This window comes from Hippocampus zosterae, chromosome 9 (genome assembly GCF_025434085.1).
Source record: "Hippocampus zosterae strain Florida chromosome 9, ASM2543408v3, whole genome shotgun sequence".
Classification (NCBI taxonomy): domain Eukaryota; kingdom Metazoa; phylum Chordata; class Actinopteri; order Syngnathiformes; family Syngnathidae; genus Hippocampus; species Hippocampus zosterae.
In genome coordinates, this window is record NC_067459.1 from 21991576 (window position 1) to 22017522 (window position 25947).

At 47.9% G+C, this 25947-nt stretch overlaps 1 protein-coding gene across 7 annotated transcripts in view; it reads left to right on the forward strand.

Moving 5' to 3' along the window:
- chl1b (cell adhesion molecule L1-like b) overlaps positions 1 to 25947 on the forward strand; it is a 56287-nt gene that overhangs the window by 23111 nt on the left and 7229 nt on the right. For 4 of the 7 annotated variants that reach the window (XM_052076051.1, XM_052076057.1, XM_052076053.1 and 1 more), the window contains exons 2-24: positions 2716 to 2904; positions 4981 to 4998; positions 5780 to 5888; positions 6039 to 6229; positions 6596 to 6718; positions 7034 to 7204; positions 7416 to 7445; positions 7598 to 7709; positions 7781 to 7962; positions 8285 to 8416; positions 9683 to 9823; positions 10087 to 10198; positions 10649 to 10815; positions 10893 to 11058; positions 11143 to 11267; positions 12499 to 12600; positions 12851 to 13048; positions 13257 to 13327; positions 13898 to 14120; positions 16708 to 16823; positions 17053 to 17257; positions 17362 to 17484; positions 20454 to 20633. In XM_052076051.1, coding sequence (XP_051932011.1) covers positions 2796 to 2904; positions 4981 to 4998; positions 5780 to 5888; positions 6039 to 6229; positions 6596 to 6718; positions 7034 to 7204; positions 7416 to 7445; positions 7598 to 7709; positions 7781 to 7962; positions 8285 to 8416; positions 9683 to 9823; positions 10087 to 10198; positions 10649 to 10815; positions 10893 to 11058; positions 11143 to 11267; positions 12499 to 12600; positions 12851 to 13048; positions 13257 to 13327; positions 13898 to 14120; positions 16708 to 16823; positions 17053 to 17257; positions 17362 to 17484; positions 20454 to 20633 — 3106 coding nt within the window. In that variant the 5' untranslated portion in view covers positions 2716 to 2795. The remainder of the gene's footprint in view (positions 1 to 2715; positions 2905 to 4980; positions 4999 to 5779; positions 5889 to 6038; positions 6230 to 6595; positions 6719 to 7033; positions 7205 to 7415; positions 7446 to 7597; positions 7710 to 7780; positions 7963 to 8284; positions 8417 to 9682; positions 9824 to 10086; positions 10199 to 10648; positions 10816 to 10892; positions 11059 to 11142; positions 11268 to 12498; positions 12601 to 12850; positions 13049 to 13256; positions 13328 to 13897; positions 14121 to 16707; positions 16824 to 17052; positions 17258 to 17361; positions 17485 to 20453; positions 20634 to 25947) is intronic. The other 3 variants (XM_052076055.1, XM_052076054.1, XM_052076056.1) reach the window with 3 other exon arrangements.

Below are 25947 nucleotides of genomic sequence, written 5' to 3' on the forward strand. Positions count from 1 at the left end.
CATGTGCGTCGTAGACGTCCGTGACTTCAACGTCGACATGATCACTCACCCCACTCAAGTCCTTTGCGAACCTCCCATGACCAGATGGCAGCGTTCGTTCTCAAGAAACGTTTTTGGGGGGAATCGCACCTCCTCCTCTTGAACAAAGCGTGCGCCCACGAGAGCAAGCTTCTACCTTTTGATTTTATTCGGTATGGAATAGCATTCATCAAAACGTGTGGGAAAAACAAACAAATGCCTCGGGCAAGTGAAACGCTGCTATTTACTTCCAGGTGAAGTCACAAGCACTGGCTTGCGATTGAGCGTGGAAGGCTAACCGAGAGCCCTGATCCCCGCTGCTGATATAAGTGGGTGGATCTGAGGGTCACAAGCTGGTTGAAATTGTCGTATCGACCCAGGAGGCCCCCGAGTTAATACCATTAACTTGACGAATGGTTGTTCAGATCAGAGCGCCTGGTCATTGGAGAACGCGTCTGGACAGAATTAATTGAATCTCGCCCCTTGGTCTTTGGTTCGTTATGAATGATTTTTTTCTTCAATCGCAGATTGAGAAATGCAAACGGCACATGACACACTCCTGATGTTTAAGAAAAAAAAAATGAAAAAAAAACTACACACCTTTTTCAGTGGGTGAAAATGTAAATAGGAACAATACTGCAGTGTTTGTTTTTTTTCTTAAAAAGTTCCAGTTTTGTGTCTCAAATCTCTTGTTGTCGTGCAAACAAAAATGTCACAGTAGCAGTTTTCGGTTGTAGTTTATAACAGTCAAAGAGTCGAGGCCGGTCCTCCATGGAAGCACTGCATTGTTATTTATTCGTCTTCCGAACCGCTTGATCCTCACTAGGGTCGCGGGGGGTACTGGAGCCTATCCCAGCTGTCTTCGGGCAGTAGGCGGGGGACACCCTGAATCGGTTGCCAGCCAATCGCAGGGCACACAGAGACGAACAACCATTCGCACTCACACTCACACTCACACCTAGGGACAATTTAGAGTGTTCAATCAGCCTGCCATGCATATTTTTGGAATGTGGGAGGAAAGCGGAGCACCCGGAGAAAACCCACGCAGGCCCGGGGAGAACATGCAAACTCCACAAAGGTAGGCCGGAGCTGGAATCGAACCCGGTACTTCTGCACTGTATAGCCGACGCGCTAACCACTGGGCTACCGGGCCGCCTATTGTTATTTATGATTTATTTATTTTACAAAAGTGACGCGTATTTGTGCAAGTAAATGTCCGTCAAGACATGGAATTGCACTTGACTTGCGCAGGAATGAGTTTGTCGTGGTTTGTTTTTTTCTTTCTCACTTTGTCTTAACGTAGATGTGTCACCATCAAAGTACGGCTTTCACTCCTTGCAATTTATTCGCCCATTTCGGCTGTGACTAACGTGCCCAGCGTCTTATCAAGACTTTGACAGTTTTTCTTGCTTCTTCCCAAGCTGACAAAGCAACTCTTTTGCACAAATCTGCTACTTTTTTAGAAATACAAATAAATCGGCTACTTTGGATCTTTGTATGTACGGCTTTACTTTGATGGCATTTTGCAAATATCCCTATACATAAATAAAAAATAGTGTTCCCGGGTTTCCCGGCGTTACCTGGTAAACGAATTACTCAGACATGATATAGTGAGCGGGGTCACCGTCAACCTGCGCAAGCCAATTGCACCCTGGAGGGGTTGACACTAAAGCAGGCAAAGTTCTCTCTTTCCACTCTCTGACCGCTCATGTGCTCATTAGGGCTTCGAGATCTGGAAAAAAAAATGTCGATTGCAGGCAATACTTGGACTGCGAACTGTTAGAGAACATTTGAACGATGCTTCACGGTCCTCAGGCGGCAACATCGCACATGTTGCCCCATGCTAATTTTGCAAAGCTTTATTATTCATTCATTCATGTTCCGAGCCGCTTGATCCTCACTAGGGTCGCGGGGGGTGCTGGAGCCTATCCCAGCTGTCTTCGGGCAGTAGGCGCGGGACACCCTGAATCGGTTGCCAGCCAATCGCAGGGCACACAGAGACGAACAACCATTCACGCTCACACTCACACCGAGGGACAATTTAGAGTGTTCAATCAGCCTGCCACGCACGTTTTTGGAATGTGAGAGGAAACTGGAGCACCCGGAGAAAACCCACACAGGCCCGGGGAGAACATGCAAACTCCACACAGGGAGGCCGGAGCTGGAATCGAACCCGGTACCTCTGCACTGTGAAGCCGACGTGCTAACCACTGGGCTACTGGGCCGCCTAAGCTTTATTATCACTCAGTTATTTGATTAAATCACAGAGGCTGTGAATTGGACGGCTTGATTTTAACATTTCAAACGATTATAGCACACTGTAACACATTTTTCAGGTGTCCTTATTTTATTTTTATCGTCCAAAAGCAGATCCACTTTATGCGTCTACGGGCGTTTCGACATCAAACCAAAAAAAGTAAGAGGCGAGCGATGGAGTTTGCTCTGTGTGTGTGGGCGTTTGACTCGAGTGGGTTAGGTAGGAGACTTTGATGTGAATATTTCCTCGCAATTTACATGTTGAGCAGAGCGCCCCTGTTGCCGCAAATGAACATGTTGAGTGTGCCTGGTTCTGCATGGCTGACGAGAGGGAGCGGGCGTGCGCTCAGTCACGGGGGATTTGTTGTTGTCTGGGCTTAGGCCAGAACGTGGGGGGGAAGGACTCACTGGGGGGCTTCTCCGTCTGCTCTCTATTCACAGGTACCACCTCTTCACCACACCAGAGAGCAAAACTGAGGAAACACCAGGGCCCGCTCGTTTCTTGACGCCCAAGATCAACAATGAAAATCATGACGTTCCAGAGAAGCTGGACAATGGCGGCCATTCTTGCCCCGGTCACCTTTATCTGTGCCTTTCATGTTACTGCAGCCCTTGAGATCCCGCTGGAAGGTTAGTGGCAACTTTTACTTTTTAAGGCAGGACTTGAAATAATAAAGAGAAAAAAAAAACCACACAGAAACAATTGCGCTTGTTTTCAAATCTCTGAATAATCTCGCGCCACCTTACCTCTCTGAGCTCATCCGCCCCTACACACCTGCCCGGCGCCTCAGGTCTGTGGACCAGACATTATTAGAAGTACCAAGGACTAAACTGAGGCTCAGAGGGGATCGAGCCTTTTCTGTTGCGGGTCCCTCTCTCTGGAATGACCTCCCACTGAACATTCGGCAAGCCTCCTCGCTGCCCATCTTTAAAGCCCTCCTCAAAACTCACTTGTATTCTTTGGCGTTCGACTCAGCTTGATTTGTCCTTGATTTTACTGCTTGGTGCTTTCCACCGCCTTTATTACCGATTCGTCTTATTGTTTATTGTGTATGTTAAATCGCTCCATGTACAGCACTTTGTATGCAGCGATGGCTGTTCGAAAGTGATCGAGAAATACTCTTGACTTGACTTGATTTTTTTTTGTTTTTCCATATACAACAGCTGACCTACAATAATCAAGACTGACTCAAGTTTTTTAGGGGTATGAGCCATCCCTCGGCCAAGGTCTCGACATTGTTGCTAACAACGGTGGCTGCGACGGTGTCAAAACGGCGAGCGGTGCTTTGGCAGATCATCACAAGTTCTTCAAAAAGATGCTTCACTCAAGCTGTTTGTTGCCCTTCCCCGTTGAAGTTTACATATTGCATATTTCACCAAGAGCACGCCGGTTTGCCCATTAAAAGTCTGCTAGCTTAATGCTATTGCATGAGGAAAAACATCATCGAAGGGCTAACGACGCTGGCATGGGTGTTGTGAAAGTCAAGTCAAGAGTATTTCTCGAGCACTTTCAAACAGCCATCGCTGCATACAAAGTGCTGTACATGGAGCGATTTAACATACACAATAAACAGTAAGACGAATCGGTAATAAAGGCGGTAGAAAGCACCAAACAGTAAAATCAAGAACAAATCTAAGTCATGCTGAGTCGAACGCGAATATCTCAACGCAAACAGTACAGCAGCACATGCACGGGGGAACTTTATGAAAAACTATTGCTGTGTGACACCCAAAATGTCAACTTTTTTCTTTTTCTTTTTTTTTTAAATATATATATTTTTTCATTGAATGCCCTTGGGGTGACCATCTGGTTTTTTCCCCCCCCCCCCGTTTATGAAGCACTAGCTGACATCACCATCTCAAATAACGCAGCGGTCAAATCTATTTGACAGTGAAGTGAATTGTTGATCAAGAGATGTGCAGATTTGCAGGGATGGTACGGCTGACTTTCGGGGTCGGGTACTTAAACCCTCAGCTGCCACCTTTCAATCACAGGGCCGACCCCCGACGTAGGCAGACAACCATTCACGGTCACATTTGCACCTACAGGCAATCTCGAGTCTTCACTGGAGCGTTTTTATGTGGGAGGAAGATGAACCATGGCGACCGCCCCCACACGAGAATCACACGCACACACACACACACACACACACACAAACTGAACACAGGAAGACCTGAGCTGAGATGAATTCCAATTTGCAGCTCATTCTCGGTGCTGTGGGGAATCTGTGCTAACCGCGTAGCAACTCTGCAAGGAAAGGTTATTTATAATTCTTACAATTGCGTTTGTGTACTATCATAAACAAAAAGGCAAAAAAAAAATCTATTCTCATCGGGAAAAAGGAAAGCGGTTGAATAATTCAGAGTACGCTTACTTTGATCAAGCACTGTGTGAATGGAATATATTTACTGCCATTATCCATCTTGAATCATGTTTCTTGTATCGTTTGTGTTTGTGGGTATTTGAGTTTCCTTGGAAACGCATATCAAAACCTCCTCCTCTGAATTATTCAAGGCGGTCTCGCAGGGTTCGATAAAGAGCAGTTCAAACATTTTATTTTTCTTCTAAAAATGAAAAGAACTTTTTTTTGGGGGGGGGGGGGGGTCTGTCTTCAGGGGCAATCGCATGTGACAAAAAGGAATGAATCCCCAACTACTTTTTGCTTTGTTTGTATTCTTCCCACTTGCTGCGCTTGGATTTTCTAGTTTTAGGTCATGTCAACAGTAAGTTTGTTCCAGCAAACTGTAACTTTGTTTGAATTCCGTTGCCATCTCAGTTGTTCATCTCTTGACACGTGATGTGGAACACACCGCCTTATGTTTGAGCAGGGCCCATCCCATTTCACGTTGAGCCTTTTTTGTTTTTGTTAAGCATTGTGGCGATTGTGTGTTTATCTTGTAAAATACCTTGCAACTCTCAATTTATTGTTCATTCATTCATTCATTCATTCATTCATTCATTCATCTTCCGAGCCGCTTGATCCTCACTAGGGTCGCGGGGCGTGCTGGAGCCCATCCCAGCCGTCTCCGGGCAGTAGGCGGGGGACACCCTGAATCGGTTGCCAGCCAATCACAGGGCACACATAGACGAACAACCATCCACGCTCACACTCACACCTAGGGACGAATTTAGAGTGTTCAATCAGCCTGCCACGCATGTTTTTGGAATGTGGGAGGAAACCGGAGCACCCGGAGAAAACCCACGCAGGCCCGGGGAGAATATGCAAACTCCACACAGGGAGGCCGGAGCTGGAATCGAACCCGGTACCTCTGCACTGTGAAGCCGACGTGCTAACCACTGGCCTACCGGGCCGCCTCAATTTATTGTTGTGTTGCCTAAATAGCTATATTCCATTGTACACTTATGCCTCATGGTACAGATACATATAAACCATCCATGACTCAAACAATAACACAACACACCAGCTCTAAAACCTGCACTGTTCAAACATGGGACCTTTTCCGAGTCACTCCAATGTTCAAGCTTTCTGGTTTGTGTCCCCAGTTGAGCAGCTGCCCACCATCACCGCCCAGTCGCCAAGCTCCCTGATCGCCTTCCCGTTTGAAGAGAGTTATCCCATGACGTGCGAGGCTAAAGGGAATCCCCAGCCGGAGTGAGTAGCGACATTGGCATGGCTTCGGCTTGATGGAAAGCCCGAAAATAATGACACGTTGCCCAGACTGGGACACATTTTGACTTTGTGGTTCTCGGCATCAACACTGGGCAAACTCAGCTGAAGGCAATGCTATGTCACAACATATAGATTCCGATGGATGAGAAACGGCCAAGAATTTGACCCCTCTTCCGACCCCCGTCTGATGAAAGAAGAGGATTCCGGGACTTTTGTCATACCCAATAACGGCAACCTGACAGAGTACCAGGGAACGTATCTCTGTTACGCCTCGAACAAACTGGGGACGGCCACATCGAAGGAGATTGAATTCATCGTCCCTCGTGAGTAACGCATACAACTCCCTGTGTGTTTGTGTATGCGCGTGTGTGTGTGCTCTTTCAGAGCTAAATGATTTGAGCCAGTTGACCCGCTCGCCTGTGAGTCAATTTGTTGTGGCAGCAAGCTTTGAAGCACATCACAAATACGCCGATGCCTTGAGCCCGTTCCATCAGATTTGAAACAATTGTATTTTTGCTCCTGCACACTCGAAGCACATCGTGAGCTCCGAGGTTGACCACTCCGGTTTGGAAAAAGCAAAACACCGTATTCTCTCAGAGCCATCTTTGGGAGAACGTCAAGGCTTTGCTCGTTGTGTCGACCCCGTGCGTGACACTATTTTGAAGGATTTTGTCTAACTTTGTCTCCAGATGTCCCAAAGTTTCCAAAAGAAATGCTTGATCCTGTTGTGGTGGAGGAAGGCGAGCCTTTTATTTTAAATTGTGACCCGCCCAAAGGAATACCCCCTCTGCAGATCTATTGGATGACTATCAGTAAGTGGTGCTACTCACTAATATACGGACGGAGCCTCTCCAAATATCATCGCCAAGCGTCACGATGGCTCACACTTTCCACTTACAGTCCGTATACGGTACTTTTCCCACTACATTGAAGAGCTTGATGTTAACTAGTCATAGTGTCACTAGTCATACTAGTAGCACACAGTTGTCAACTCAAGCACAGTTTGCCCCGAAAAAAATGAATTTAGCATAAAGTCCATGCACGAGTCCACTCCGTGCTTTTTGTCTCCTTATTTTCTTGATTATCGAATAACAAACGACTGACGTGTGAATATTTGGTACGTGCAGACCTCCAACATATCGAGCAAGACGAGAGGGTGTCAATGGGCTTGAATGGAGATCTGTACTTTTCACACGCGGAGGAGAAGGACAGCAGGAGGGACTACTGTTGCGTCGCCGCCTTCCCGAGTATACGAACCATCGTTCAGAAGACAGCCATGTCGGTCGTTGTCAAGACAAGTAGGTGCATTATTGTTGCTACTATTTCCTCCTTAATCGGTAGGATTTATTTGCGCTTCCATATTAGGCCATTAAACCGCCTGCGCCGGTGCTGATCCGTCGTGTTCACATGCATCCCGCTGGTTTTAGTTTGTGAGTTCAGTGGTATTTCTCATTTTGCATCCACTTTTTTTTGTTTTTTTTTTTCCCATCCCATCCTCCCACATTTCAGAAAAAAGTCAAGGCATGAGTCCTGAATCTGGTGAGTTTTCAGCGTTTTGTGCACATTGTCATCTTACGTTTGTGAGAGAGAGAGAGAGAGAGAGAGAGAGAGAGAGAGAGAGACAGAGAGAGAGAGAGAGAGAGAGAGAATGTAATAATCATCTCTCCTCTCCTTGCTCTATGTGCCAATAGCTAATGCCATCATGCAGCGGAGGCCCTCGCTTATGTCGCCCTCTGGTGTCACAACAGCGAAACATCTTGTCAGGGGAGAGGACTTGAAACTGGAGTGCATTCCTGAGGGATTGTGAGTTCAACCACGTGTATGCCAGACTGATTAGAAAGAAGACGAAACAGCAATATGAATCTTTCTCTCAGTCCCACTCCGCAGGTGGAATGGATCAAAATAGGCTATAAGCTTCCAACGAGAGCCAAACTGGAGAGTCATGGAAAGCTGCTGATTGTGCCAAGTATTGAACAAGAAGACAGCGGCAAGTACAGGTGCAAGGCGAAGAACAAACATGGAGAAGTGGTCCATTACTTCACAGTCACCGTTGAAGGTACATCAAATAAGCAGCGATGACGTTTTGAGATCTTCATTGATACGCAGTTTCATAACAAGGTGATCGGCAGCTTGTTAAAAGATCAGTGTGGAATGGGATTCAGGGAAATTGTTGTCATCGTCCCGTCACACCTGGAAAACAACCGAGGAGTCAAGTTTTGTTACGTTTGGAAAAGCGGACTATCGCTTTCTTGCGATGGGGCTCTCGTGCAAGGCTGATGAAATGCAGTCAACTGTTCCCCTCTTGTCTCCTCGTAGCTGCTTAATGTCACCGCGACGTTTGGTTTGATCAAAATCACCCTGATTGTGTGTCTTCGCAGAACCTCCGCAGTGGCAGTTGGAGCCCGAGAGTCAGCTCAGTATGATTGGCTCCGACGTGCTCATCAAGTGCTCGGCGACCGGGACTCCGCAACCGACGATAACTTGGAGGGTGAATGGGCTGCCTCTGCATGGTTCGTCCCCCACGCATCTTCATGCCCCACTCGTCTTATTGGGCAGCAGCTTTGTGTGGCTTCACGTACACTTTCCGAAACTTGCCGCGTGATCGCGAAAACAGGGCAGGAGAGTGCCAAAAAAAAAAGCTGCGCGGAATGCTCGTGTACTCTCCCATGCTCAGGGGGATGGGCGGAGTCTTCTTTCAAATACTTTCACCTTCGTCCTGAGCTGAAATCTCTCGACTGGGATACAAAGATGGTATCCAAAGGCGCTATTTTTAACTGCCCAAACAAACAACAAGATGATCCCCATCCATCCATTTTCAAATCCGCGTATCCTCACGAAGGGTCGCTGGCACACCCGGTGTGGTGTGACTGGTTAGCAGCCAGACATTTTCAAGTGTTCCATTAACCCGACGCGCGTGTTTGGAATGTGGGAGGAAACCTGGAGAAAACCCACGCAGGCACTGGGAGAACATGCAAACTCCACACAGGGGAGGTCGGAATCGAAATCGAACCTTGAGGCGGATGTGCCGATCACCGTGCCAACCAACTAGATGATAGTATCATAATAATTTTTTAAAAACTTAATAAACGGAGAAACATTTGACTATTTGCTCTGTCTGTCGTGAACAGGATTGAAATACGCCATCCATCCATCCATCCATTTTCCGAACCGCTTAATCCTCACCAGGGTCGCGGGGGTGCTGGAGACCATCCCAGCCATCTTCGGGCAGTAGGCGGGGGACACCCTGAATCAGTTGCCAGCCAATCGCAGGGCACACAGAGACGAACAACCAACCACGCTCACACTCACACCTAGGGACAATTTAGAGTGTTCAATCAGCCTGCCATGCATGTTTTTGGAATGTGGGAGGAAACCGGAGCACCCGGAGAAAACCCACGCAGGACCGGGGAGAACAAGCAAACTCCACACAGGGCGGTCGGAGCTGGAATCGAACCCGGTACCTCTGCACTGTGAAGCCGACGTGCTAACCACTGGACTACCGGGCCGCCTCAAATATGCCTTTAACAAGGAATTTGTTTGATTGGGCCACGAGCCAAACTATTGGCAGTGGCAATCATGACGCTGGCATCAGAACGTACTCTGCTTGCCAACACCGACGTAGCTCTCGGCATGCGCCAATCATGTAAAGTGAACGACAACCAAAAAAAAAACAAAAAAAACCCAACAAGTGCGGGCACCAAAGTTTTCCTGCTTATTCAACCGCCTTGACATCAGTGCCGTTGTTGTGTTCAGTTGCCTTTGATCTGACTTTGCAGAAGCCCCCGCGGCCAACAGGAAGGTGTTTGACGACACCATCGTTTTGCACAACGCCAAAGCATCTGACAGCGCGGTCTATCAGTGCCAAGCGTCGAACCGACACGGAACCCTCCTTGCGAACGCAAACATCATGGTCATGAGTGCGTATCTTTGATATGTCTTGACTTTGAAGCCAGTCTCCGAGCTTGACAATATTGAATGAGTGCCAAGTCGCACGTTGCGAGTGAGCGACGCGGATGTGGATATGAAAATTACTCAATGACTTTGCACTCGAGAGTCGGTCAGGCGGGGAGGCCGCCGCACCGCGCCGCAGCTCGATGCCGCGCCTTCTTTTGTTCACGCAGCAGCGCCGTTTGGCGTCGCAAGCTCGCACCGCTTCTCATCCGCATCTTCCGCTCTGCAGATCTGCCGCCAATGATTCTCACAAAGGAGGGCGAGGATTACACCGCCGTCGAAGGGAGGGGAGTGATGATGCACTGCAATGTCTTCAGCTCTCCGCCCTCCGCAATCACTTGGTGAGTGGAAAAGGCCGTGCAATTCTTCCTCTCAACAATAGGGGGCGGTAGATCTCAACCACTGAATGCACTCGGCATTGGCCGTCCTCCATGAAAATCTCTTTCTTGCCAGCATATTTTTTTTATGGGTCCCCGATCCTTGTTAAGTGCGGTATTTGACCTTAACCCAAATGACAAAGCATGCCGTTAAGAAGCAACAGCAATGACCGCGTGTCGATCAATCATCCAACCTGCAAGTTTACGACCTCATGTCGTCACGTTGCCATCAACATACCATCAGTTTAGCTGGCAACTAAGTTGACTATGCACAACTCGGGAGAACATTGGAGGAGATGATAGCAGAACCTGTTCTATGATGCCCGATGATGATGATCCCCATCATTTGGATCTTCTGAAAAGTTGACACGTTTTTTTGTTGTTGTTTTTTTAAAACGTTTTGACCGTTTCCAGGAGCAAGGATGAGTCCTCTGAATCGCTGGCGGGGCCGAGATTTACCGTGCATGACAATGGCTCATTGGAGATCTACAGAGCAGAAAAAGAGGACACGGGACAGTATACATGTTACGCCAAAAACACAGAAGGGACATCTGCCATCGAAGCTTCGCTTTACGTGAAAGGTAGGACCCGTTAGAACGGATGCGTTCGTAGCGGCCGGTCGTCGGAGGCAACTAAAAGAGTGCCCTACTTACCAAAGATCCCACGAGAATAACCGTGGCTCCGGAAGACCAGCGGGTCCTCATCGGCACCACGGCCCAGCTCTCATGCCTGGCGCAATACGACAAGTCCTTCATCAACGACTTTCGGCTCCTGTGGCAAAAGGACGACGCGGAATTGGGCTTCAATGATACCGAGAGTTCAAGGTCGGTCGGCTCCCGCAATTTTGTACTGCGTTGCTAAAAAAATTGTCATTTTAGCGCTTCTTTGTTCATCAATATTGTTAACAGATACTTTGTAGAGGACGGCAACCTTCAAATTTTCAACGTAAGCCACGGGGACCAGGGTGTGTACAAATGTGTAGCGAGAACTCCGGCGGATGGCGCCACGGCGTCGGCGTTGCTCATGGTGCTAGGTGAGCGAGCGTAGAAATATAATTTCTTGTCCGGCCCAGGAAACCCTGAGAACATCTTCACCCGATGACATTTGACAACAGATCAATATGTCGGCGAGCCTCAGCCATGGTCACGGCATATACGGCTTTAATCGTGAAATGCTGGATTTCACGCAAAAGTAAGCGCAGTTGAAAATGGTGTGTCAAATTGACTCAATTTTTTTTAATTCACTTTCAAGCAGACTTCAAAAAGTGGATTTTATTTCGTGCAGCCAACTCACGGAATGAAAATGAGTCTATTCTACACTGACCCAAGTTTTTGTTGAATTACTCCATTCGTCGCACAAAGTCATCTAAATCCAAATACATTTATAAATCGACTATTCATCGACGTAAAGAAAATGTATCTGGTTTCAGATGACTTTATTTTGTGCAGCAACTTGAGGATATCAAATTGAGTAAATTCTACAGTCAAACACGTTTTTTTGGGGGGGAGTTGACTCACTTTGATTTTGTCAAGTCGTTGCACAAAATAAAGTCACCTGAATCCAGATATACATTTTTAAATCGGTTGATTTAAAAAAAAAAAGTATCTGAATCCAGATGAATGGCGGCCCGGTAGTCCAGTGGTTAGCACGTCGGCTTCACAGTGCAGAGGTACCGGGTTCGATTCCAGCTCCGGCCTCCCTGTGTGGAGTTTGCCTGTTCTCCCCGGGTCTGCGTGGGTTTTCTCCGGGTGCTCCGGTTTCCTCCCACATTCCAAAAACATGCGTGACAGGCTGATTGAACACTCTAAATTGTCCCTAGGTGTGAGTGTGAGTGCGAATGGTTGTTCGTCTCTGTGTGCCCTGCGATTGGCTGGCAACCGATTCAGGGTGTCCCCCGCCTACTGCCCGGAGACAGCTGGGATAGGCTCCAGCACCCCCCGCGACCCTAGTGAGGATCAAGCGGCTCGGAAGATGAATGAATGAATGAATGAATCCAGATGATTTTATTGCGTGGAACCACTTAGCGTACTCAAATCAAAATGAGTTCAACCAAAACTGTTGCCAGTGTCGTTTTGACAGCACCGCAAAGCATTTTAGTGACGCAGGCCATTCCGCATCTGCTCACTGTCAGGATAATTTGATTGAAAATGGATGCCTTGGCCTTGTTTCCTGCTCGGATCGATGCGTCTATGATCTATCCATGTCCCTGCCCCCGCACCCCCCCTCCCCCACCTCCTCTCCAAAACTCACGTGATGCTTTTCAGATGTCCCTGATGCACCGGAGCACTTGGTCCTGTCAGAACACAAGACCAAAAGTGTCAAACTGAAATGGACCCCAGGGGACGATCACAACAGCTCGACCACAGGTAAAAGGAAAAGCCGTGCATCGTTTTCTGTTCCAGTTTAGTTCAAGTGCGTTGTTCGTGTTTAGCACAAGTCTATTTTAGCGTGTGTCAATTATTGATCCACCAAAGCGTCAATTGTGATCAGTGCATCTATGGAACACGCAAGCCCAGAGCTGGAGGCCCCTGTGGTGGTTGGATCAGATTTTTTTTTTTTTTTGGGCGAGAGCCGGAAACGCTTCCGGGCTGATTGTCTCTCTCCGCCTTTCCACAGAGTTTATTATTCAATACGAGGAGAGCCAGTGGGAGCCTGGAAATTGGAAGGAGCTGCTCAGGGTACCCGGCAATCACGCTTCGGCCGTCCTCAAACTACACGGTCACGTCGACTACCGTTTCCGTGTGGCCGGGGTTAACGGTGTCGGGAGGGGTCCTCCCAGCGAGCCCACGGAGAGATACAAAACCCCTCCGACAGGTCCGACGCGCCCGCCGTGTGTTGTTGAGTCGACTTTATACTTTTGGATTAAGGAGCCCCGGGGCCACGAAAGCTGCCGACATTCAAACACATAATTGATTCCACTCCTGTTGAAAATCGTCTCCTTTGTGTGCCTACTTTGTATTTCACTTGAGATTTCTTTCACACTCACAATTCTGAGAAAATCGTTACTCACTCTTTTCCGCAGCCCCTGACAAGAACCCGGAAAATATCAAAATCGAAGGTCATTTGCCGCATGAAATGGATATCAACTGGGAGGTAAGAAAAGAGTAGGGGGCGGGAGGGTTGTATTATTACCCTGCAGACAATCTAGTTGTGTGAATAACTCACATCTGCGACGTTTTAAGTTTGGGGAAGATGAATTATTTTTCAATTATTTGGCTTTGATCTTCATTTGAATGAGGATCCATTGAAAGCTGTCCGAGAGAAAGAGAAGGTTCATATTCCCATTTTATTGCGGCGAGACAAATCTCGCCTTTTCGGAATCTTGGACTGATGAGCCCCCCACCCCCTCCACCCGCCTCCCTTTTTGTTCATGATGTTCCTTTGTGGCTTTTCGTGTCTCTTTGTATTTCGGGCAGAATGTCCTCTATTCAGAGATAGGTTGCATTATGTTCGAGCTCGAGCAGGATACTCAGCCCGTTGTTTTAATAGATGGCAAGATAACACACTGCGAGCGCTCCAAGCACTGACTTTTCTTTTTTATTGAAAAGGAATGAGTGATATAGGGGAAGAGAAATACACATTTTACACAAGAAGGGAAGCCGAGTTCAAATGGCAACCCTCATTGTTTTGCTCAGCTCTCTCTTTCTTTTTCTTTTGATTTAGCCCTTGTTGCCGATCGAACACAACGGGCCGGGTCTTGAGTACAAAGTGAGCTACAGGCGGCAGGACTTGGAGGAGGATTGGAAGGAACACATCGTGAAGAGACACTCGTTTGTGGTGACGGACACGCCCACTTTTGTGCCCTACGAGATCAAGATCCAAGCCAGGAACAATCAGGGTTGGGGCCCCGAGCCAAACGTGGTGACCGGTTACTCCGGCGAAGATTGTGCGTATTCACTCCTTTCGTCCGGGTTGGAAACTTGCTCGACTTACTTTGATCATCTTTACAGCCGGCGGTATCTAATGTTGGAGGCGCTGCTTGCGGGCGAATCGCGAATGTTGGAGGATGTTTGGCTTTCGGTTATTCGTACTGTTTTTCCCTGTTCCGTTTCAAAGAGCTGCGGGCGGCGGCTTTTATTATCTCCCGCCTCGCAGCAAATGTAAACAAAGGGATATGATGTGATTGTTCCAGAAATTAGCATGACTCTCAATGGTTACTCGAGAACAGGGCACTTCAATATGGCTGAAAATAAGACCAAAACGACCACGTCATACAAAGTTATGCGGCCACATTCTTTTCTCCTGATAGTCATTCATTCATTCATTCATCTTCCGTACCGCTTGATCCTCACTAGGGTCGCGGGGGGTGCTGGAGCCCATCCCAGCCGTCTCCGGGCAGTAGGCGGGGGACACCCTGAATCAGTTGCCAGCCAATCGCAGGGCACACAGAGACGAACAACCATTCGCACTCACACTCACACCTAGGGACAATTTAGAGCGTCCAATCAGTCTGCATGTTTTTGGAATGTGGGAGGAAACCGGAGCACCCGGAGAAAACCCACGCAGAACATGCAAACTCCACACAGGGAGGCTGGAGCTGGAATCGAACCGGTACCTCTGCACTGTGAGGCCGATGTGCAAACCAGTCGCCCATCTAATTCATTCATTCATTCATTCATTCATTCATTCATCTTCCGTACCGCTTGATCCTCACTAGGGTCGCGGGGGGTGCTGGAGCCCATCCCAGCCGTCTCCGGGCAGTAGGCGGGGGACACCCTGAATCGGTTGCCAGCCAATCGCAGGGCACACATAGACGAAAAACCATCCACGCTCACGCTCACACCTAGGGACAATTTAGAGTGTTCAATCAGCCTGCCACGCATGTTTTTGGAATGTGGGAGGAAACTGGAGCACCCGGAGAAAACCCACGCAGGCCCAGGGAGAACATGCAAACTCCACACAAGGAGGCCGGAGCTGGAATCGAACCCGGTACCTCTGCACTGTGAAGCCGACGTGCTAACCACTGGACTACCGGGCCGCCCTCTCCTGATAGTCCGCATGATAAATGAATCGAACAATCTAAACTGCCCATAGATGCGAACGGGTGTTGGGTTACGTGTGCCGTGTGATTGACTTGGGCAACCAGCCCAGGATTTCTTGCCAAAAAATCAGCTGGATCGGAGCGGCCATTTGGAAGAACAAGTCAAAATGTCATTTGAATTCGTTCGCATGCGTGTTCATCGCTACGTTCGTACGCAAAACCGTTTGTGGAAATGACTTCAAATGTTTAGGATTGCACGATTCTGTCAAAACGTTACAATTGAAGCTCAACACGTGTTGTGCAAGACAAATTCTCTCTTGTGAGGTTACAACAGAGGGGCCCAAACTAGCATTTTTTAGAATTCCATCCATCCATCCATCTTCTACCGCTTATCCGGGACCGGGTCGCGCGGGCAATAGCTTTAGCAGGGAAGCCCAGACTTCCCTCTCCCTAGCTACTTCTTCCAGCTCTCCCCGGGGGATCCAGAGGCGTTCCCAGGCCAGCTGGGTGACATAGTCTCTCCAGCGTGTCCTGGGTCTTCCTCGGGGTCTCCTCCCAGTGGGACATGCCCGGAACACCTCACCAGGGAGGCGTTCAGGAGGCATCCGAATCAGATGCCCAAGCCACCTCATCTGGCTCCTCTCGATGTGGAGGAGAAGCGGCTCGACTCGGAGCCCCTCCCGGATGACCGAGCTTCTCACCTTATCTCTAAGGGAGAGCCCGGACACCCTGCGGAGAAAACTCATTTCGGCCGCATGTATCCGGGATCTCGTTCTTTCGGTCACGACCCATAGCTCGTGACCATAGATTTTTAGAATTGTTTTATTTTATTTATTTTTTTTAATGGGAGAAGTTGCTCGAAATCTAACTTTACATTTAAATCAATTTGTACCCTCTGGGAGCCATCACCCCCCCCCCCCCCCCCGCCCAATTCCTGCCATCGGCGCATATGCTTTCTAGATATTGAACGGTTAATTTTCGCATAGTCAGTGTGTTTTGTGATCTATTCTTTTAATATCAAAAGAAAGGACGCAAAAGGGGAAGATTTATATCTGAATGAGTCCTTTCGCTTCGCCTCGAGTAAGTCATTTTCATGCGCTTCGTATTCAGCAATTCAGTCACGTTTTAGTGAAACGTTCGCGTTTGGCTCGGAACATTTTGTTCTTTTGTGTTTTGTGAAGACAAGCAACCGCCTCTATTTTGTGTGTTTAGCTCTCTTTTGGACTTGCCTCGAGGAGACCAACACAGGTCATGAGACAGAAGAGAAATGCACCTTTTTATGTTAGCGAGACATTTTGTGTGGCTGACTGTAGAGCTCCTCCATCCCCATAGTTGGGTGTTCCCCCCACGCCCCCCGATATACCCATCCCCGAGTTATCTGATCTCCATTTGTGATGAATGTCAATCGGATTTGGTCGCGAGAGCTCTCCGTGCGTAGCTCTCGTCTTCGAGACGTCCGTGTTGTCATTTTCTCCTGCGTTTGCTTTTGCAGTTCCGTCGGCCGCGCCGGACGATGTGGCCGTGTTGGTGATGAACAGCTCAGTGGTCAAGGTCAGCTGGACCCGTGTAAACAAGGACAAGTTGCACGGACGTCTGGGAGGCTACAGGGTAATACTTCACTTGTTTTCCGCCACAGTTGAAAAGGAATGACCCTGACCCGCTCGAAACGGTTGGCTCTACGCTAACCGCTAAACGCTAAACGCTCTCTCTCTCTCTCTTCCGCCGTACCTTACACATCTTCCCCGGCACAATTTACATCCGTGCGCCTCCCGTAACGGGGTTGTGTTGTCGGATGTTTTTTCGACGTGTCACCGAGCGTCTCTTTCGTTGCGTCCAGATCAACTGGTGGCGTTTGCGCAGTTTGTTGGATTTGAAAAAAAGCCACGGAGACAAACACACGTTGACGTTACCTGGCGACCGCGACCACGCCATCGTGCCCAGACTCCAGCCTTTCTCCGAGTACAGTCTCATTGTCATGACCTTCAACGGTCGCGGCAACGGGCCCGGCAGCCATCCTGTCAACTTCAAGACCCCGGAGGGCGGTAAGGACGCCACGATAGCAAACAAAAAACAAAAGGAACATTTTGGTGTCAACTGCTTACCGTGTTGATGACTTTTTTTTGTTTTGTTTTTTTGCCCCCCGCAGTCCCTGAGAAAAATCCAGTTTTCAAGGTGACAGAAACACAGAGGCACACCGTCTCTCTGGCTTGGGCCCCACCAGCGGAGCCCAATGGCATTCTGACAGGATATCTCTTAGAGTATCAGCTAAGTACGTTACCCGCTTTCTTCCTCATCATAAGTGACCCAGATATAATCTCACAAGGAGAAAATATTGAATTTCCCCCTTCGATGATTAATAATGTTAATATCCTTGGCGGGCGGCCCGGTAGTCCAGTGGTTAGCACGTCGGCTTCACAGTGCAGAGGTACCGGGTTCGATTCCAGCTCCGGCCTCCCTGTGTGGAGTTTGCATGTTCTCCCCGGGCCTGCGTGGGTTTTCTCCGGGTGCTACGGTTTCCTCCCACATTCCAAAAACATGTGTGGCAGGCTGATTGTACACTCTAAATTGTCCCTAGGTGTGAATGTGAGCGTGGATGTTTGTTCGTCTCTGTGTGCCCTGCGATTGGCTGGCAACCGATTCAGGGTGTACCCCGCCTACTGCCCGAAGACGGCTGGGATAGGCTCCAGCACCCCCCGCGGCCCTAGTGAGGATCAAGCGGCTCGGAAGATGAATGAATGAATGAATGAATATCCTTGGCCTGTTTGCATTTTTTAAGGAAGGAAGCAATTGAATACACATAACACATAACACATAACACATACAATACAATACACATAACAGCATGACTTGGATTTGTTCTTGATTTTACTGCTTGGTGCTTTCTACCGCCTTTATTACCGATTCATCTTACTGTTTATTGTGTATGTTAAATCGCTCCATGTGCAGCACTTTGTATGCAGCGATGGCTGTTTGAAAGTGCTCCAGAAATACTCTTGACTTGACTTGATAACCAATGCGGCATTTTGGGAATCGGCGTGTCACACTAGGGCCCAACACAAAAACGCAAATCGCCGTGCCCCGTGAATGGGACTCGGGTCGGAATGACGTCACAAAGTGTCCATCGGAAAACATGTCGGCTTGACGTCCGGGTGATGTCTGCGGAATCACTCTGCAGAGCCAGGCCACGATGTCTCAGTTGGCTCGGGTTGCGTTTGACCGACCTCGCGCCGGGGGGGGGGGGGGGGGCATCGCCGAGATCGCTCACAATTCCAACAGGATGTGCACAAGTAGACACACACCGCTGTCCTCAAACACAAGTAAAAGTAAAGCTCGGGAGGAACTTCCAGCCTCATCTTGTCGCCACATTTCCTCGCTAATTGAGTTGGATTTGGCAGCTGGGGAAGAAGGCCAAATGCCACAGCCTATTTCGGGGGGGGAGGACACTTTCAATGTGCCTCAGCGATCAAGTCGGTGAGCTCATCGAGGTGTGACTACGTTGAAGTCCCCCTTGAAGCAAGCCGCGTGCAAAATGTCGGCAAATACTGCAGCCAGCTGCCAAGGTATCGTGAGTGGCACACGTGAACTTTCCAGCTAAGGAGCGGCTGTTACGAGCACACACCCCCCCCCCCCACCCGCATATCAGCCTGTCATGCCTTTGCATCTCACACGTTTCACTGGCAGCTCCGCCGTAACAAAATCGCCTACACGGGAGACGCAACGGAAAAAATTCCGATCGTCATATCAAATCGCTTCCAGATCTGCCCGATATGTCATTTAATTGGAAACTGTGATCACACTTTTAGTTTGATATCCCTGTTCGGATAGAAAGACGAGTTCATTTTGTGTTCACGGCGGAATTTTGATCATTGGACCAAAAAAAAAAAAAAAAAGGGTACTATATACTAATACTTATCTTATTAATATAATTATATAATTATTTACTATTAATTATAATTAATACTTATATACTTAAATACGGCGGCCCGGTAGTCCAGTGGTTAGCACGTCGGCTTCACAGTGCAGAGGTACCGGGTTCGATTCCAGCTCCGGCCTCCCTGTGTGGAGTTTGCATGTTCTCCCCGGGCCTGCGTGGGTTTTCTCCGGGTGCTCCGGTTTCCTCCCGCATGCCAAAAAAAACATGCGTGGCAGGCTGATTGGACGCTCTAAAAATTGTCCCTTGGTGTGAGTGTGGGCGTGGGTGGTTGCTCATCTCTGTGTGCCCTGCGATTGGCTGGCAACCGGTTCAGGGTGTCCCCCGCCTACTGCCCGGAGACGGCTGGGATGGGCTCCAGCACCCCCCGCGACCCTAGTGAGGATCAAGCGGTACGGAAGATGAATGAATGAATGAATGAATGAATGAATGAATGAATGAATGAATGAATGAATGAATGAATGAATGAATGAATGAATGAATGAATGAATGAATACTTAAATACTTATAAAACATTGAGATGTCAAGTCATTTTTACCGGATACATTCGACCAATAGAACTTGGTTGTGAAATGTACTCTGCAGCGCTTAAAGGTACTTCAATAAAAAGAGCATTTTCGTCATTTTAAGGTGGAGCATTCTTATAAGATAAGATATCCTTTTGTTTGTCCCACACTGGGGAAATTTACAGCCTCCAGCAGCAAGAATGTAGGTAGAAAGAAGAAAAAAACAAAAAACACCGTTCAATTAAGTGCAATATAACACAAAATGGATAAATCGCAGTGCTATTTACAATTGTCTTTCACATCATTTCATTCATTCATTCATCTTCCGAGCCGCTTGATCCTCACTAGGGTCACGGGGGGTGCTGGAGCCTATCCCAGCCGTCTTCGGGCAGTAGGCGGGGGACACCCTGAATCAGTTGCCAGCCAATCGCAGGGCACACAGAAACGAACAACCATCTGCACTCACACCTAGGGACAATTTAGAGCGTCCAATCAGCCTGCCATGCATGTTTTTGGAATGTGGGAGGAAACCGCAGCACCCGGAGAAAACCCACGCAGGCCCGGGGAGAACATGCAAACTCCACACAGGGAGGCCGGAGCTGGAATCGAACCCTTTGCACTGTGAAGCCGACGTGCTAACCACTGGGCTACCGGGCCGCCCCCAGAATTTAATTATTATTATTATTATTATTATTTAATTTATTTATTTATTATGATCTCTGGGGCAATTCTCCAAGAGTCACGTGTTTTTTTTTTGTGTGTGTGTGTGTGTTGGTTTTGTCAACTCATCGCGGACTGTAGTTAACAACACAGAGGAAGTCGGGCAACTGCAGACCATCGACATCAGCAAACCCGCCACGACCAAGTGGACCCTGAGGGACTTGGAGCCTTTAAGCAAATACAAGTTCCACCTGCGTTCCTGCACCACGGTGGGCTGCGGGCCCGTTATCAGCGAGGAGAGCACCACCACCCTCGAAGCAAGTAAGTCTGAGAGGGAAGCGACGGCGCCGTTGCGAATGCGCTGCTTGTGTTTTGGTGTTACATTAAGAAGCAACGACCATATTGGAGGTATGGCACAGAATCGGTTCAGTATAAGTTTTAGTTTGGTGAGGCGCGCAACAAAGAGTTTTGTTTTTTTAGGGAGAGGGGGTGGGTGGGTTGTTTGTTCACTGGAAAAAGCTACTGGGCAGCCAAGCTTTTCTTTATGTCCCCGTAAGTTCTATTTGTGGACAAACAATTTAATACGTCTGCATCCGTGGCTTTTCATTTGTCACTGCCAGAGCAAACGCTTATTGATTGGAAGGAAAGTGCAAGTTATGAGACAATCAGTAAAAGAAACAAAATTGCTTTGAGCGGGGGAGTAACTGAAGGTTCAGATAATGAATTGTGCAATCATGAAAAGAGACGCCGGGTAAGTCCGCAATAATGATCCGGCTTGTAGCATGTAATTGTCTCTTTGTCGCGACATATCATTTGCCGAGCGTCACGTGGCGCGCACCTCTCGCGAAGGCGATCCGTGGACTCGACCGCGGCGGTGAATAATTACAGAGGAAATGAAACGGAAGCACGGTTCACTTTCAAGACCAACAGATGGCGGGCATTCTCGATGACTGGGCGCCGCTTTTAATTTCCTATCGCTTTGCCTGAAAGATTCATGAAAGAATGAAACATGAAAGTTTTTGTTGTTTGGCTGCAAATCCCGCCAAGAGAAAAAAAAAAACTGCATCATTGTCTACCGTGTCTGTGAATATTTGTTTGAATGTTCAAGGTGATCACAAGACTTCTCTTTGTCTGTATTATGTTTCAATTCTTTACATCACCGCACGTGTAACAATTACAGTAAGTATTAAAAGTGTAAGTTTTGGCTAGCGCCTTGTGAGAGTGCACCGTTTTTTTTTGGTGGCGGTGTTGTTGTTGTCTACTCGCTGTCATGCTGCGCATAAGTGCTTTGCTTCAAGCGGAACCTTTGATCATGCAATGTTTGAATGTTTTTTGAACGCCTGCTTAGCGACGCATCTGCTTGTCCCTTTTCTAGTCTTTCTTTCTCTTCTGTTTCCGCCCCGACAGCTCCCACTCTTCCCTCCTGCCGATGGCCCCGCTATGTAGAGCGCCGTAGATGCCTGGCCATTTCACACATACGCGTACAATCACACGCCGCGCCAGAGCTAATTACAATACGAATAGGAATCCAGAACTTTGGGGATGGTTCTGAACGCCTTATTTGTCAAGTTTTTATTCCACCCATCCATCCATTATCTGAAACACTTTCTCCTCATGAGGGTCGCAAGCATGCTCGAGCCTATCCTGGCCGTCTACGGGAAGTAGTCTGAACCGGTTGCCAGCCAATCGTAGGGCACACCTTGATGCCCACGACGCTCGTGAGGAAAAAGCGGATGAAAAAAAATGGATGGATGGATATTTAGCGGGGTGGCCCGGTAGCCCAGTGGTTAGCACGTCGTCTTCACAGTACAGAGGTGCCGGGTTCGATTCCAGCTCCGGCCTCCCTGTGTGGAGTTTGCATGTTCTCCCCGGGCCTGCGTGGGTTTTCTCCGGGTGCTCCGGTTTCATCCCAAATTCCAAAAACATGCGTGGCAGGCTGATTGAACACTCTAAATTGTCCCTAGGTGTGAGTGTGAGCGCGAATGGTTGTTCGTCTCTGTGTGCCCTGCGATTGGCTGGCAACCGATTCAGGGTGTCCCCCGCCTACTGCCCGAAGACAGCTGGGATAGGCTCCAGCACCCCCCGCGACCCTAGTGAGGATCAAGCGGCTCGGAAGATGAATGAATGAATGAATGATATTTAGCGGTCGAAAGGATGATTCATTCTCTTATGTATACAAATGCTAACACAACCGTTGTTGTCTCCAGCGATACACAAATTTGTAAGACCCTCCAAGGTGCACAATGAGTGGGGGGAGGGGGAATCCGACCAGGCTCAACAAAGAATATGACATTCAGAATTCAAATTCCTTCTCACGCTTTAGCTGAATAGTCACTCGTCTGGTTCAGTTCAAAAAACACGCATGCCAACACTCGAAATGGAATAATGACTGAATGCATAAACTCAAGGTCTATGCTTCTTTTCAGGCAAATCAGCTTCTCCCTCATCTCCAAGCATTCGCAAGCCCCTTATGACCAAATCCACTCAGTCCTCCATAGGTCGAACCTCAACACATACGGACACAATAAAGCATCAAAACCATAAGGGGATTTTTTTGAAACAATACAATACAATACAATACAATACATGCTGATTTATATAGCGCCTACGCAACAGCTGTAACAACGCGCTTAACAAAACAGTTAAAGTAAAATACCACATAACACAAAATCCGACTTCAACGGACAGTTAGGACGGCAGAAAAAATCGTTGGCACCGCCCTACCCACTCTTGAGGACTTGCACACTGCAAGAATCAAGACAAGGGCACGGAAAATCCTCCTGGACCCCCCGCACCCTGCCCACCACCTTTTTCAGCCACTCCCCTCAGGCAGACGCTACAGATCCATGCGCACCAAATCCAGTAGACACTTAAACAGATTCTTCCCTCTAGCCATTAACTCCTTAAACAGTCACTGACGTAGACACTCTTCTTGTACTAGAAAATGGTACTACAAAACTACTGGTTACTCTAAAATGGTTCAATGATTTTGTTGTTTACGATGTTACTAGTGCAGCGTGTTATACCGGAGACAAATTCCTTGTGTGTTCTACATACTTGGCCAATAAAGATGATTCGGATTCGGATTTTGATTCTGATAAAACGTAGACAGTCGTGCAGGCCTAACCACTTTTCCGTCCCACACTTTGTTGTTTGAAGCAGTTTGAGACGAAAGTGTCCCTTAACAGTGGATCAGAGACGTCACGCTCAAAATGTGCACAACCAAAGTTTTGTACGAGCAATTTGCAGCGCCGAATTAATAATTGACTTTTGTTGTCTTCGCTAAAAGCGATTTCTGAATAATTTCCAAACGTCGGCACGTTAACGAGTTTCCCTGCAAGATTTCTTGCCGTTCATAAGTTGGAAGCCACGCCGCCAACTGATCAGTCGGTTTTAATAGAGTTTTCATTCCCCTGCTGCACCACGGTGATTCAAAAGACACGCGATCTATATTCTAGCCAGACAGCGTAGCTGGGGAGTGCCGTCGTCTGAACGGGACAAACACATCTAATTGTCAGTGATTGATTTCTCGGGCCTTGGTCCCCCGCTCGACACGGCGGCGTATTGACCCAACAGTCACCTGACCGGCCGGCTAAGCGGCAGTACTGTGTTGAGACAACAGGTTTTCTGAGCGGAGAGAAAATGAGGAGGAATGTCCACGGGGGCGTGCTAGGGATTTGTGAGCGCATACGGGCAAGGGTGATATTTATAGGCCCGTGCGATAAATGACTACGCGGGAGCTGTTGAGACTCGTCGGATCAGAACCTTTGGTGGTGTCACCTTTTCCAAAAGTCCCCTTTGACTTTGCTGCTGCATCTCATAGGACAACTCCCTGTTGTCTGCACAGCTGCTTGTTTATCGCAACCTGAAACACACATACACAGAGGAGACAGCCTGAGGATATTTTTAGTTCAGGGTTTGATCTTAGTCAAATTCATTGTGCAGGTCCAATGATTTGGAAGGGCCATTGTCGCAGACTAATCCATCAACATTAGTCAAAGAGTGTCACTTGCACTGGTTGGGATGGGCAACACGGACGCAGGTGTCCATGTGTGCTGGATTATCACCTGAGTAAATAAAGCACCCAAGCTGAAGGCACGACGGAAGATTTGCATGTTTGCCACGGGGAAATGAAGTGGATTGATGTCGACTTGCTCAGACAGCTGCTGTCGAGGCATACTAATGATGCACATCATTCACTACATTATTGGATGCTGTTCCTCCCCGGTTGACTTGCAAAAGGCCAACGTCTGAATTTCAGCATGCAAATGCGCAAATAAACTGATTAAAAAGTACCTGGTAGCCTGCTGATCCTACGCCAGCTCAATACCTTCCCAAGCACGTGTGTCGTTGTATTGAACAGCGGCAGATCTGTTTGCCCAGCACTCTCTGTGCTCAGATCTATTTTTCCAAACCGAGATTTAAATTTTTGGGATCGTCTTTGATCGGTTCTCTCCTCCTCAAGACAAGAGACGGGATGTGACGCACACGATCTCCATGTTGTGTACGGTAGTTTAAAAGTGACTTGAACAACAGAGGGAAATATTGGAAAGTATGCGTAGCGTTTCAACACATGCTATGTTTGCTAACTGCAAAGCTAGGAGCTGATGAGCAAACGTGGTGCCATGAAACAAATTCGGAATTCTTTTTGGAGAATTGACCGTCCGTGCCGCCCTCTCCACATCATCTAGGAATAGGTCCAGTTTTTTTTTAGCCTTTTCTAAACATAGAAACAACACGTAATGCCTCAACGTGACTTTGACAGCTGCTTGTACCGCCTCATCCGACAGACCTGAATTTTGACAGACGCGTCGGGGTCCGGACATGTAGTGTGACACAGAATGATATTTATTTATTTATGCGGTAGTCTGACAGCACGGCGTCATGAACGACCAAAAACTTGTGTAGTTTGACGCGGCCATCAGTCGTTTGTGAAGTGTGGCCAACCTAGGATGCGTTTTCATGATATTTAGCTTTTTTTCCCCCACAAAAGAGACTGGAACCATTCTTGTCATTTGCACTAAAGTTAGCAACATTCTTGTTTCCTGCACAGTGGCGGTAATAGGTCCAAAAGTTGGCCTCATAATACGGTACACAAATCTCAAGTTTCATTCACATTGCCGTACATCTTGGGTGTATTCTAAGTCATCACTAGTCACTGGTCAGCGGCATTATACGTCATTATCAATATTATACTTGCCGCATTTCTCTTAATTTTGGAGTCCTGACTGACACAAATTTCTGCTAAAGCGCTAAAGGGGTAAAAGATGTCATTTTAATAAATTTGTTGCAATGGTATTTATTGTTTCTTAATTCCAACAATAAATACCCGAGCCACACACAACGACAGTATTTTGGACCCAGGCTTTTTGTAAGAACTGCTTTTTATAAATAAATTTAAAACAATCCACACAAAGTTGAGGTTAGCACGTTGGCTAGGCCCCCTGCAAGTGTTCCACTCTTTCATGTTGTTCCCTTGCACAATGAATTGCCCACCCCGGGTTTAGTGATTTGAATCAAAGTCTGCTTTGTCTTTGGTTTGGCAGTTAGCAGCCCACACGGATGTCTGCTAGCAGCATGTCTTCTTGGACAAATGAGGATGATGTGGTCCAGTTGTGCTTTTGAAGTGCACTTG